The 14,025-nt window shown below is 48.9% G+C and overlaps 3 protein-coding genes across 3 annotated transcripts; 1 reads left to right on the plus strand and 2 right to left on the minus strand.

Moving 5' to 3' along the window:
- Nucleotides 1-4,534: 4,534 nt before the first annotated feature.
- N0V96_001154 (uncharacterized protein) lies at nucleotides 4,535-5,495 on the plus strand (the record flags this gene model as incomplete). Its single annotated transcript, XM_053196865.1, has 2 exons — nucleotides 4,535-4,839; nucleotides 4,901-5,495. 2 exons carry the CDS (start codon nucleotides 4,535-4,537, stop codon nucleotides 5,493-5,495), a joined length of 900 nt encoding a protein of 299 aa, XP_053045792.1.
- Nucleotides 5,496-8,697: 3,202 nt separating this feature from the next.
- ERG11_1 (Lanosterol 14-alpha-demethylase) lies at nucleotides 8,698-10,415 on the minus strand (the record flags this gene model as incomplete). Its single annotated transcript, XM_053196864.1, has 2 exons — nucleotides 8,698-10,026; nucleotides 10,194-10,415. The coding sequence occupies 2 exons, from the start codon at nucleotides 10,413-10,415 to the stop codon at nucleotides 8,698-8,700; spliced, it is 1,551 nt and encodes a 516-aa protein (XP_053045791.1).
- A 723-nt stretch (nucleotides 10,416-11,138) lies between these two features.
- On the minus strand, nucleotides 11,139-12,238 carry N0V96_001156 (uncharacterized protein; the record flags this gene model as incomplete). The annotated part of the gene is made up of 3 exons (XM_053196863.1): nucleotides 11,139-11,301; nucleotides 11,355-11,684; nucleotides 11,979-12,238. 3 exons carry the CDS (start codon nucleotides 12,236-12,238, stop codon nucleotides 11,139-11,141), a joined length of 753 nt encoding a protein of 250 aa, XP_053045790.1.
- Between the last annotated feature and the right edge of the window lie 1,787 nt (nucleotides 12,239-14,025).

Below are 14,025 nucleotides of genomic sequence, written 5' to 3' on the forward strand. Positions count from 1 at the left end.
CACCAATCAATAATGAGGGACCACGGAGAGCCTACCAGGTGGCCAAGGCAGACTCGTGCGCTGCGGACAGAATAGGGATGAGTTCTCCAGTCTAGTTTGCCGAGACATCCATACTCCAGAAGTCTTTGGCCAAAGACTCGAGAGGCTGCAATGTCATCGGTCCTATCTGTAGATATCAAGAACAACACAAACAACCTTTGCAAGATTAGCTCACTTTCTTGGCAATGGTAATCTATGACTCGCCGAGATTATGCGTGCGTCCAGTCATGTCCGACGACTAACTCCGGACACGAGGTTGCCTTCTAGTGTCCTGTCTTCCTGCCTTGAATCTTATTCGCCGGTGGCTTGAAGAGCCTGGCGGCTGGACTTGCTAGCTCTCCAGAAGTCTTCGAAGCCCCCGGGGTCTGAGCGCTCTGATGATCGGGCACACGTGTGTCATCGATTAGATGGATGGCTGATAGTTTACACGGAGCTGCACTTGGCGATAACTCTCTGGCCAGTTGGACTTGAGGTAATTAAACACAGCAGCGCAGCAGTCGCTGTAACCTCAAGGGGTCGGGGATGTGAAAACAAAGATCTGTGATGTGGCCTAAAATATTTCAAGATACGCGTGGTGCATGGATTGAGGGGTAGCGTGCTGGCTTCGGTGGCATCGTGCTTAGGTCGTCTTGGTACACATGATAGTGCAATTTGCACCAAGTCTTTACCATTTAGAACAAGATGCGTCCTTTGGTGTTGTCTCTTCCTATGAATCCAATATTGCAGAAGCTTTGGTATGTGTTGGTATCCCTACCACAGGATAGTTGGTTCGAACCGTGGGTTGACGAAGAGGTCAATTGATCTATCTTAACTTCTGCGTGAGGTGCAAAAGGTAGGTTCTAACCGGAGGTTGAGCAGGCCGCGATTCACGTAAGTACGGGTTGTAAGTGGTCGCTGCGCGGGCCCCTTGCCTCGAGGTCGAATTGGACTTTCAATCCGACAGTATGTAGCCATGGACACATAGCCACCAGTCTGCGGAAAGTGTCACCGCATTTGGAAAGGGTAGATGCTAAGTACATGTACTATGCCAGGAAGGTATTTCTGTTCCTCCATCTAATGTTCAAAGCATGTGTCTTGTCCAAAACCTGTTTTGAACTCCAATAACTTGATAAAGCATTCATTAAAGTGTGGTAACAGTAGCATTGGTATGGTTCGGTTGTCGTTGCTTCATTAATAACCCTAGGCCGCATAATATGCATATAATCACATCGTGAAGGCGTCTGCAGTTAGGAAGCATTGCATTCAATATTCAACACAGCGCAAAACAAGCCTAATTGCTGCAAGATAGACGATCAGCTTCCTAACAAAGGAGCTCAGAAGAAATTGGGCAGATAATATGCCAAATGCCAAGTAAATCGGTTTCTGAGACATACGTGGCTGGCGAGAGGTTGACAGATGTGTGTTGCCGAGGCTCAAGGTGCCTCTGCATCATGCAAAACCTCGGTTCTGATCAAGGAAGGTTACTCTCAACAGCATAGTCGATGCTGTCCTACGATTCCTGATGCGCTTGGTACTTGTGTGTAGCTACCGCGAATGTTGATCGGGTGTCGAATATGCAATATGGCTGCAGCCGGCCGACCTTGATGTATATGTTACCAGTCGTTGAAGAGTGCAACTTCTGCATTAACTGGGATGACAAGCATGAGCTTTGAGTTATGTGAGAGCTTTTATCGCTGTTTTTGGCACCGAGCAAATGGGTCTGATTGCTAAGTGTCGTCAGTCTGCGGGTGGCTAGATCTTCGTGGACGTTTCGCGGTAGGGACTAATACTCTGAATAGAGCTATGTTAACAGTGAACATCAAATTCGTCAAATTACTGACAAGATTGAATGCTTCATATCTTACCTAGGCCCCCTCTATTTGGTTCAGGTCTTGCATTGGATTGGCCAAACTAAGAGATAAACACATGCCAAAGATCTGTCACCCGAGGTGTCAAGTTGATTCTTGCTGCAGCCTGCATCAACGGGAGGAACAGATCTTGGCAGTAATGTGTCGAACAGTTATGAGGGGTCAAAAGGTCATTCTAGCCGTTGTAACCCTGAGACGGTAACTCGGAGGGTAACATGTTGCTCCAGAAAGGGGAGGTAAGAGTTAGTTCAGTTTTCGATGAACATGTGGGTGAGGTCTTGGGCGAAAGATCGATGATATCAACTTCCCAACTTCCAAGTTTGTTGCGGTAGTCATATTTGATGCCGGAACTTGGCTGCGTCTGCATGCAACCTAGGGCGGCTGCACCATGCGGCATATCGCCTACACCATGCGGCATATCGCCTACACCATGCGGCATATCGCCTACACCAAGCGCTAAGTCTGCTTCCCCAGGACCCAAAACAACCTCCTAAAACTAGCTCAATGTGACGTAGACGACGGCTAGCTAGTTGATCAAGGACATTCGTCATTAATACCAAGGGCTGGGCGGCGCAGGGGTGTCTTGAAGCGCTCTAGAAAGTTCAGGTGGCTGAACTTGCACAATCTGCCATCTAAACCAGACTTGCTTCTTTCGGCTCTGATCTGTCCTTCGGCATTCGACAGCCAAACATTGCCCACCTCGACGTTGCATTGTAGCTTGCAGACTCGAGTTGTATTTGGACACTGAATCGGTGGCACAAGTCCGGACACGACTAGGACAAGCAACTTCGGGAGTTGATACTGATTCGTGCGATTTCGTACACAATGCGACGGTTAGCAAATGCAATGTCCTGCTGCAAAAGATTCTCTTTCTCGTAGTCGAATTGCAAGGCGTTCTCGAAAATCTCGCGATCATCGTGCATGCTGCAATTCGGTTTCGCAGAGCTCAGCGTTGTCGAAAAAGCCCCAATGATGGAGACGCGTTGGGGTTTCAAATGACAGTCATCTCAACTCAGCCCGGAATGATTGTCGAGAAGATCGGATAAACGGCCTAAAGAGTTTTTTTATGGTATTTGTCAATATAGCCACTCAGAGCAGAGTCGTAGAATTCGTAGTGGTGTTGATGTCGTATTGTGGTTTTCTGTGGCCCCCCCAGCGTGGCAGCGCAAGCTGCATCCTGGTTCCCCACAAAACACCGCGAAAGCGAGGTGAAAGTCAAGTTGGGCCAGACGTGCCTCAAGTTCAGCTGTCTTAAGTAGTTCAGTCGTCAAACACGGGACGATTGGCCTGTGCTTACTCAAGCATCGACATTCCGGACGGCGAGAGCGAGTCTCACAAACCCTGGAGTCTTAGGTGGCCTCGTTAGAAAATATCTGGACAGCTTAATTATAGTTACTCCTGTGTGTAAGCGTACGAAGGCATCTTAATCGTTCGATTCGTTAGATACAACAAGTCCAAGTACTTAGTTACTGGGCGAACGCCATCGATGGCAACAATGCGAGAAATAAAGTTGAGACGGAAAAGAAGTGCCGATGGAGAATTCCAGATCCAGAATCAATCAAATATCAATATGTCCGGAAAGACGTGACGGGAGAAAAGAGGGTCATGGACAATTGAGGCGTTCTTTTTCCTCCGCAGCTATGGATAGTTGCACCGCATCTGATGGGGAAGCGAAGCATTGGTAGGAGCTCGGGGCCAATTGACAACGTTCAAGGTCACGCTGGTTCTCGAAACCGAGCTTCCAATCTGTTTTGAGGTAAAGTTTGCCAGATTTTCCATGCTATCAAGGGCCCCTTGATTGGTCTTTGCCGGTATTTACAACCCTAGTGCCGATCTGATGCCCAGTTGTCCCCCACTCTCTGTCGGAATGGGTGACATCGACTGGACGGATGGGTTCACGTAGATTGGATGGGTGGCTTGGCTTCAGATAAAATTCTCCGCTAGTTCACCATAGGGCAGATCGTTGCAAGGCTTGGGGGCAAGGCAGACAGGTGCGAGCAGACAACTGGCAGTGAAACGCCTTGTTGCACTCAGTCACCATCTTTTGCACTCACAAGATAGCAGATCCTTGGTCTGTTCTAGGTCCATCCTAGCCTTGAGAGCCGGATAGAGCCTGCCGGCAATCGTTCATTGGATCCCCGCCTGTGTCAAAGACCAAATGCTCCACTCGGGGTTACCCGCGCTGCGTAACGGCGCAGGGGCGTTAATTTGGGTTTGAATCGGTCTCGGTCTCGGTATCGCAGTATAGAGTGGGAGAGTTCCATCGACCGGCTGTGCAACAGTGCAATACACCAAACACGAATGATTTGGCTGTCAATCGTTGCAGTGATCTACCAGTATTGTGCGGCCTGATCTGGTTTTAGACTAAAACGTCGTCATGACAAATGACTCGGCCTCAACATAGGGGTTTACTTTAATAGTCCATCAACGACGCAAGATCATGGTTAAATCAGCCGACAATTCAGCATCATCTCGAGCCAAGTTGACAACAACAGCATCTTCATCGAATAAGATACCCAAGAGCGCAACTTGCCAATCTTGAAATCACATCATTTACGCAAAGTCAATCTTCAATTGCCCGATTTGGATTCGACACCGAACGCGCCAATCACGATTCGCCAACTTGCCATTAACGGAAATCCGTCAACATGGCCGAAGCCGCAGCACACAACTTCCCTCCCGTCTCTAGCGAGGTCGTCAACCTGGCGATTGCGGAGCTAGTTCTCTATGGCCTCATGTTCCCTCCCGCAGTATGGATCACTTGGAAGCACGGAAAGAAGGGCATGGTTTGCTGGCCTATCTTTGTCTCTCACTTCGGAATGAGATTCATTGCCGATATCTACCAAGTCATCAAACGAGACGAGCCATTGCTTCCAAACCAGTTCAACATTATGACTAGCGCCGGTAGTTTGGCTTGCCTGTCACTGACCTTGATTGGTATTGTTTACGAGGCGTAAGGCAATCCGTGAATATCTTGGGTCGATAAAAGAGACTGACTCACGTGTGTTCTATAGCAACATCATCCTGCCCGGGTCACCGAAGCGATGGACCGAGAAGATCATTTTGGGCGTCACTCATCTCATGAACACTGCGGGTATCGGCATGGCAACCTACGGAGGATCCCCGAGCCACGAAGGCGGCCTTATCAACAACAGCTTGAACCAAATCGGTAACTGCTTGGAGCTCTTCGTCATGTTCGCCGTCTGCGCCTGGCTGTGGCCCACCTACAAGAAGATTCGATCCTCGTCCAGCCCCAACTGTCGTCCCGCGATGCTCATGATCCGCGCTGCTGTCGTCGGCTTGCCGTTCCAGCTGATTCACCTGGCTTACACCACGACCTACGCCTTCAACCAGATCTCCAGCCTCGACCCTATCATGGGATCTTTCGCAACGAAGCTTGTCCTGATTTTCGGCACATACCTCGGTGTCACCATCGCCATGCTCGCAGGAGGCTGGCTCGGCATGAGCGCCGACATGCCCAAGGCCGTGCAGGTAGAACTCACCCCTACCGATGTCGAAGGCAACAACAATCTTGTGCGTGACGACATTCCTTTGACCCGGGACTGGAGCAGAGACGACATTGCCAGAGCGAAGCAGGGCTTCGTCTAAAGCATCAAAAGCTTGGCGTTCGTCGTTTCCTTTGGACTTTTTCTGAGAGATTATTTTCCATTGCATTGCGTAGCGAAAGAAAACGAACCAACGGGTCAGGAGACTGACGAATTTTCGGGCCTTAGGAAGAAGAAGATTCAGCTCAGACCGGAAGATTCCGACTTGGAGGACGAACCCGATCGAGGAAGGGAGCTAGGGCCTGGGAGACTTCTATCAACGACAACAGGGATTAGTGCTTTGAGGCAGGACGTGCAGGACACGGAGAACTGCACTCGAGTGCCGGATAGGTCTGGTTTTGGCTTTGGTATTTGGCTTGGGTGGTGGAATTTCCAGACAATTTCTTTCCCGGTTGATTCTAAGTTTGATGGTCTTCTATCTCGCTTTCCCTTCCGCATATAGAGTGTATCATAAGTCTTTTTCTTAGCGTCTCAACTGCTCAATTCGATTTCAACGGTATGATTTTATTGGAACTTTGAAATTCCTGTCACTTGGAGACAATAACGCGTACATTGAAGTTCCGATTCGCCGAGAAAGACGCAAGTGTACGATAATAGATAAAGAATATTCCTCCGAAAAAGAGAGGCATGTTTTTCGACATTGCGAAACGCGGAAACGCACCTGCGTCAAGGATTGCCAAAGTAGTTGTGATCAGCGTCATTGCAATCAAAGACAATATCCCAAGGACGTTTCGTATTCGAGGCCCGTTACAGAAGATGGTTTACGATTCCACAGAGGTGTATGAGCAAAGGGGAAGACGCCTTAACTTCGTTCTCTTTGCACACAACAAGGACTAAGAACAAGCCTTAATTTAAGCAGGCTTCCTTCTTCTATGCATGCAGACAAGGTAGGTAGAGGGTAGTTTGAATGCCACGGCTCAGCGCGCAGCTAAGTCAAGTAAAAGGCTCGATCGGCCCAACCAGGACTGTAGGAAGGCCAACTACTGTCTCATTTCCATAGATAATATTTTAGAAGAGTGTGGAGTCTTGATATTCTGTCCTTGATTCAAGATTCCTGCCAAAATCGTATGCTGGGACTTATAGTTACACATTAGTCTTGTAAGCAGTTTGATACCGGTATATTTGCGATGGCTCTTGCGCGTCTTTGACTATAGGCAGTATTATTTAGAGACCCCGCCTCTGATCCCCACTTAACCCCTTCACCTTGTTTTCCAAGTCACCCTGCTATCAAACACAAAGCACTCTGGTTATGTGTACCATCTAGTCTTGTCTTATTCGCACGGGCTCTTCTGGGAGTATCTTCTTCCCTGCCACCTTAAATGAAATGAGCCATAGAAGAAGAATGACAGCAAACTGTGAAAGAAGCATGTAAGGAAACACATGAAGCCCTGCCACTTGTGTGATAACGCCGAGCATATATGGAAGTATGGCGCCGCCGACTTGGCCGAGGGAAGCAACAAACGAAACCGCACCAACATGCAGCTCTTTTGGTAGGTAATGAACAAACTCGACGATGCAAGAGGGGAACAGCGGGCCCATGACGAAGCCGAGCAGCGCCATCGAAAGTACCGAGACCCACAGAACCTGCACTATCATGAAAAGCATCACGATGGCGGGAGCGAGCGCCAAGTAGATGATGACTGCCCGTTTTGGGGTCAATTTCTCCGTGACTGCACCCAAAGCCAGTCGTCCAACCGCCATACCTGCCCAGAAGCCAGAGGAGCATATACTGGATGCGTAAGTGCTGGTGTGGCGGACGCGGAGCATGAAAGTGACAACCCAGCCGGAAACAGTGCACTCAGTGCCTACGTATGCCAGAAGGTAAGCGGCGTATATCCAGGTCGCGCTGTATCGAAAGATGGCTCGTTGGTCAACCCCATCTTCAGTGTTTCCCTGCTTCTTCTTTTTTTCGTGGTACATCGCGGCAGTCTCGTGTCTGAACGCCAGTGGCAGAAAGACCACTTCTGCAGTAGATGCAATAGCCTTAAAAATGTTAGTAACCAACCAAGAAAGGACTCAAGTCTTGCCCAAGTCTACTTGATAGAAACTCACCAACACATAGAACCACTGGTACCACTGTCCGTTGTTTGCAGACAACATAATCCCTGCTAGGTAGGGGCAAGTCGCAGCTCCAATCGAGAATGAGCCATGCAAGAGACCCGATAGGGTATTCGCGTTGTTCAGTGCAGCGACCCAAGCACACCAGGATCCATCGACTATGCCAACTCCGAAAGAACCAACAGTGACTCCCAGAAGCAATACCGGGAAAGGTGGATGGAAGGAGCCTACTGCGGCGTAGACCAGATGGCACGCGGGGCCTACGAAAGCAATTCCGCGTTGCCCGAGTTTCTCATGGATGCGACTATTGAGAAGAGATGCCAAGCAGTAGCCGACTGGTCCAACGAGAAAAATGGCAGAGACTTGAATGTCGTTGAGCTGATAATATGTTTGCTGGTGCGGGAGTGTAACTCCAATTGTAGCCACGAAGAGGCCCGCGACTACGAAGGAGTAGGCTGCCGCGGCAAGTTTCAATGCGATGGCTTCTCGGTCTTGTCCGCTGATAAATTCATGTGTCCTGGGCTCGATTATTGAATCTGCACTTCCAGTGCCAAGCAACCGTTCTGATTCTGTTGCACCATTGAATTCTGATGGTATCGTGTTGGGTGCCATACTTGGAGGTGTTAGGGTCACCATGAACGAAAATTGGCTGCTATGTTGCTTCCTTAGACTACCTTATGACATTGGGGTAAGTTAATGAGTTGGAATGGAGGGTGTCAGTGATTATTAACGGTTTCAGGGCTTGAGAGCTGAGTCGGCAAAGCTTCGGATGATCGTCTAGACGTTGCCTTTTTAGGAACATGTTCCAACTTTGTTACTTTTGCTTGCGCTTCGTAACAAGGTTCACTGATGGAGTGTTGGCGGTTGTGTCTTGTGCTCAGACCAAATCTCATAGCTTCGATCTGACCCGATGATTAGCCTTATTGTTCTACCGCAGACCTCGTTTGGAACAAGCATCATGTAGTCATGTCAATTGAGTCTGTCCACTTGACATAAGATGGGCCAATAAACTTTCTCTTGCTCAAAGGCAAGTGCGGTCTTATAGCTAGGTAACGCCTAGATTCCTGAGTGAGAGTACGTATCATCACTTTTTTTTCACCTCAGAGAGAGAGAGAGATAGAAAGACAGAAAGACAGAAAGGGAAAACGTCATGTTCGATTTCCTGAATTGTATCAGTTCGGCGCCGATTATTCATACTCCCGGCGAGTCCAACGGATGAGCCCAGGTTGAACCGGGCGCGCAAACATAGATGTGTGATCCGTCGGCGGCACGATGCCTGTTCTTCCATCCATAGTGCCCAATTTGAAGTTGCGCACGATAGTGCCGACAATGACACCTAGATTCAAGTATGCAAATTTCTCGCCAATGCAGCGGTGTCGCCCCGCCCCGAACGGGATGTAAGGACTCCTGGTACCCTTGGAAACTGCACCATAGCCGTAGTCTACAACATCGTTGGCATCAACGATGTCCTCACTAGGCTGGGGCTCATCCCATCGATGAGGATTCCAAGCCTTTGCGTCCAGGAAATAGTCGTCGCTTATGGCAGTTACCATTGGCGAGGCCAGCAACACTTTGTCAGTGCCGACCACGTAAGGACTTCCGGGGATGGTCAGAGGGTTCATAACCTTGCGAAGAATGGAATGTATGGAGCCATGTAGGCGAAGGGTCTCCTTCACGACGTTGTGTAAAAGCGGCAGCTTGTCTAGGTCGGAATACTGCATTGGTGAGAGTAGTCGTTTGTCTCCATGGCCAAGATTCTGTATTTGCTCTTGATAGAGCTCTTCTGCAATGTCGGGATGCGCGGCTAAACGATGCATGATCCATGCACTTGCCGAGGACGACGAGTGTTGACCTCCCATGAGTAGTGTGATCATCATGCACGCAACCTCTTTATCGGGCACCGGCGTTCCATCTTTGTAGTTCGAGTTCATGAGATTCCAGAGCATGTCGTACTCGTCGTCGGACTCGAGACCATGTTTACGACGTTGAATGATGATATCCTCGTAGACGTCTCGCATCTTATTATGGGCAACATCGCGACGGCGATTTCGGGGTAGAGGTAACCAAGGGAAGAGAAAGTTGATTGGGGTGAAGCCCTGGATGGCCCCGCTATCAGTATCATCCTTGCATCTTGAGAAGCCATATATGGATTGGGGCACGGAATAGGGGGCACCTACCATGTCGAGGTCATGGTACAATCCCGCAAACTCAGCCGTCAGCTTTTGCCTGACTTCTTCTCCTTGCAATGAGCGCGCTGCTGTGAACAGCGTGATCTCAGACATGGCGGTAGAAATATCAACAACACCCGACGACCCCTTCCATGCAGGGCTCATCTTGATGTAATCCACCACTTCCTTCTCAATTAACGGGACGTGAGATTCCAGAGCCTTTTGTGTCAGTCCAAACTTGACGAACTTCTTCTGCTCCATGAGCTTTGAGTTAGGGCAGTCGTAAATAACATCTTTCCCAAATACGGGAATTGTGAGGGGGCCGTAAATTTCTTCGGCGTTGATGTCCTGTAGCTTTCCATTGAGAATGAAGTCGTTGCCTTCGATCCCCAGATAACACGTCATTTTCCTCCCAAAAAGGGTGAAAGTGAAGACATCACCGTACTCACCAAATGTTAGCGAAATGAACGTCGAGAGCTCATACATATCCTGCGCGGGACTCTGATAGAACATACCTGAGCACGGTACTTGACGAAGAACGCTACGGGATCCATGCCATAGGAAATAGCATTGCCAATGTAGGGAATCCAATGAAACACAGCTGGCGGTTCGCTCTTCCCGTGAAAAAACGTCTGACGGCAGGCATTGACCAGAACCGAGACGATTAACCCGATGAAGCCATAAAAGGCAATGGTGGCCAAACTCGATAGGTCTACGGCCTTGAAAGAGTCTGCCATTTTCAGCGATTGGACTTTGTCGATATTTTGCAGAATGATTAAAAAGGTTTGTCGGTAAGAAGTGGACGAGGACTGTGTCTGGACTAACACAAAACATTGCGATAGCTTGGTCAGGCAAGACCACGAGATTTCTTTTCAACTCGTACTTGTGTCGGTAGTAGGCAATGGCAATTACCCAAAACTCCGTCGGTGATTTGGAGCCAAGTCCAGCAACCTGACAACACCCAATGCCTCTCGAATTCGTATTCGTCTGGACCTACAGGCATTCGACGTGTTAGTAACGGCGATGTCCACATCGAGTTTCCTGCTTTCATTGATGACCCTGGAGCTCAAAGGTGGTTCGTATTCGTATTAGGTACGTACCCACCTCCATTAAGCCGTAGGCGCTGCTGATTTCAGTTGAGACCAGTGGGCCTAGGGATAAGCACTAGAGAATCACTGTGGTCTCCTAGAACATCTTTATTGACGAATGCACAATCTCAACGTTTCATAAAGCTTGTGCGACTACGGTGCGGTTCAGTCGCCATTACTCAGATCTTGCTCCCTAAGGTAAGGTATTAACTTGGAGCAGGTTGGATCTCATGCAAGTCGGATCTTGGTCTACCCATATCCACTTCTCTAGTGTTTACCCTTACATGCATGTTTTACTTAGAATACATGATGGATAAGGATTCAAATGCAAGTCTCTCTTGGGGTATTAGACTTGTTGCACTTCAAGTTTCTCTACTCTTTCTGGCAGTACTTCCAATACCGGATGACGCTCGCTGCACGGATCTGTCGACCCCATTTGATCATGGCGAAGTATGACGAGATCTGCGCAAGAGCAGCAAACGCAGCAACTAGAAACGCGTTTTGATACCCCATGTTTTCAACCCAAGGGGTTATGCTGATGCCAGTTAGCCAGATACACCCCTTGCCAACAGATTAATGGCGACTTACCCATAGGAAACAGCAAAAGACATTGTGTTGCGGATCAGGATGACGGTGACAATGGCATCTTCGCCCAGCTCCTTGTAGCAGTCAATGCAGTAGCTGATCGAAAGCTGACTGCCAGCAGTAATGGCTGCGCCGAAGACCCCCATTGCAAAGATAAGGCCAAACCAGTGGACTTCGTGCGCAGCCCCGACGCCCCAGAGGAGAAGAGCGCCTGGGATGCAGATCAACAGTGCTGTGAAGAGCCACAATCGAAACTCAGGTTCCATTATTCCGTTGTTACGGCGTGCCTTCCATATGACGAACTTGTCGCCAAAGAGGCCTGAGTATACTGTCCTAAAGAAACGCATTAGAGACTATACCATAGCGAGAGAGACAGGTTAACGTTACTTACCCAATGCCGACGCCGATCAAACATGATATGTATGACAATCCAACAATGCTTGATCTGAAATTGTAAGGCGAGCTCGATAAATCAACGATGCAGTACCATTCAAGACATTGAAATAACAAACAACAGCTCCATACATGAAGCCTGCGAATACGATTGATGGGAATTGGAAGTAAAGGAATGGTCTGACCACCATCTCTACAAGTGAGGCGTGATGATTGATGTCCTGTTTTCTGAACATTTTGAGCTTGTCAAGGTATGACTTCTTTGTCATAGTTGGTTCGGGGCTGGGAGGCGTCTGCACAGGCGCTACTCGATCTGAGTCGGATGGGTCTTTGGAGCCCTTCTCAAGTGCTGATGGTGTGTAGTCCACTTGGTAGGGTTCAGCCGTCAACACGTCCACACGCTGATAATTGGTCTCTTCCATGAAGAAGAAACAGATGACAAAGCCAGCTCCGCAGAAGATAGCACACCAGTACTGGATTTCGGAGTCAGCCATAGGAGCGAATGCAACCTCCGGATTCGAAGACTCACCAAGACCCATTCCCAACCTTGGCCGTCATTGACGAATCCGGCAATGACTGGTGCAAGAAAATTGCTTCCCACTAAGAACAAGGCATAGAAGCCCATGTAAGTGCCTCTCTCGTGTGTGAACCACTTTTTGCATGGTCAGCTGAGATACAAAAGGTAAGAATACTAAGATAGGTATCTAAAGTATATATGAACGCTTCACGTACCACATCAGCAATGGATATCTCGCACAGAGATTCTATGGGGGCACCGATGGCTCCCTGCAATACTTTATTCGCAATCCAATTACTGCCCGTGGTGGCATATGGAGCCCACAACATGATGGCCTAGGTTGCCTAGTGTCAGGTCGAAGACTAGCATCAGCCGACATTGTGTGAGAACTGACCATGCTTCCCAGCAGAGTAAACAAGTATACTGGACGTTTGCCAAATTTCTGGGCAAGCGGCTGCCATATCAGACAGCCCCAGCCAAATGCCAGAAACATATAGCCGGTTCCAGAGTTCAAGTCTGCGAGAGTCAGACCGGTCGCGGTGGATATCGGTACAAGGACAGAGTAGATCGCAGCTGATGCAATGCCAACGGCGAGGCAGTAACTGCAGGAAAATGTCGTCTGATTAGCTCCAAGGAGTGCAAAAGAGTCGCTGGATGGAGTCGACTTACACGCAGATGCATGCTAGGAGCTGATATTTTCTGCGGGAACTCCAATTCAAAGGGTCGTCCGGGTCATTGGATGGCGTTGGAATTAGAACGATGTCTTTCCCATTGCCCTCGGCGTGCCGTGAGGCCATCGTACCCTCAAGATCTACCAAATGGACCGTTCCAGGGATGAAGCCCGGCGGCGGGGCCGTTCCGACCGTGTCAGAGCCCATGGTCGATGTTGAAAGAGAGGTTTGTGGAAAAGTTTGCGTGGTCCGTGAGGCATGGAGTAAACTAAAGGGTTCCGAGAAGGGAGTAAACGTAGGTAATATGTAGAAGAGACAATCGACTCTATCTATCTTCTGCTCAGATATTGATAACACTGATGAAAATGAAGCTGAGAAGTAATTCCGGAACGGGTGATATCAGACTTTGACCACATGTTCCAAGTTTCATTGTGAGAAGATAAACATCTTCTTGATAAAGCACATGGGAAGCATGGTAGCAACTAAAGGGACCATGGTCGACGCGGCGGCCGCAACTTTCTTGAGTGGAGCCAATCATGTGTAATTACGAACTTATCTCATATGGGTCGGCCCTTGAGTCTGGGGTAATCTCCACCATATGGGTGACTTGACGATGGGGTAGATGGACTTGATCTCTGCGCGCCCAGCAATTTTGCTGCGCCCTGCACTGTCGTAGTTACACTGTTACAGGGTTGCAGATGCACCAAATGATGAGTGTGAGTGTGAGGATAAATTCTGCCTCCTTTGTCTGCTACCTTGACAACGACCAGCAGATTATGACATGCATCAAACTGGTGTGGATAAGAAAATAGCCAATGACTGAGAATTACGAGAGTTCGGCACCGGCTGATTGCTGTTAAATGCCGTGAACCAGCCAATCACTTGGATTTGCGAGGGATTGAGAGGAGCCAACTCTGATAAGGCACGGATCAAGCCCGTCCTCTTGTTGGGGTGATAATCTGATCCTTGAGGAGACACCAGCGACAACAAAAGAATTTGCCTGATGCGACAGCAATAGAATGTCACCAGATCGGCAGAGCATGCCGAGGGGGTACTCCAACTGCGGTATCTCAAGAGGAGGTTGTGGCGCCAA

This window comes from Colletotrichum fioriniae, assembly GCF_027942845.1.
Source record: "Colletotrichum fioriniae strain IMI 355084 chromosome Unknown scaffold_1, whole genome shotgun sequence".
Taxonomy (NCBI): Eukaryota; Fungi; Ascomycota; class Sordariomycetes; order Glomerellales; family Glomerellaceae; genus Colletotrichum; species Colletotrichum fioriniae.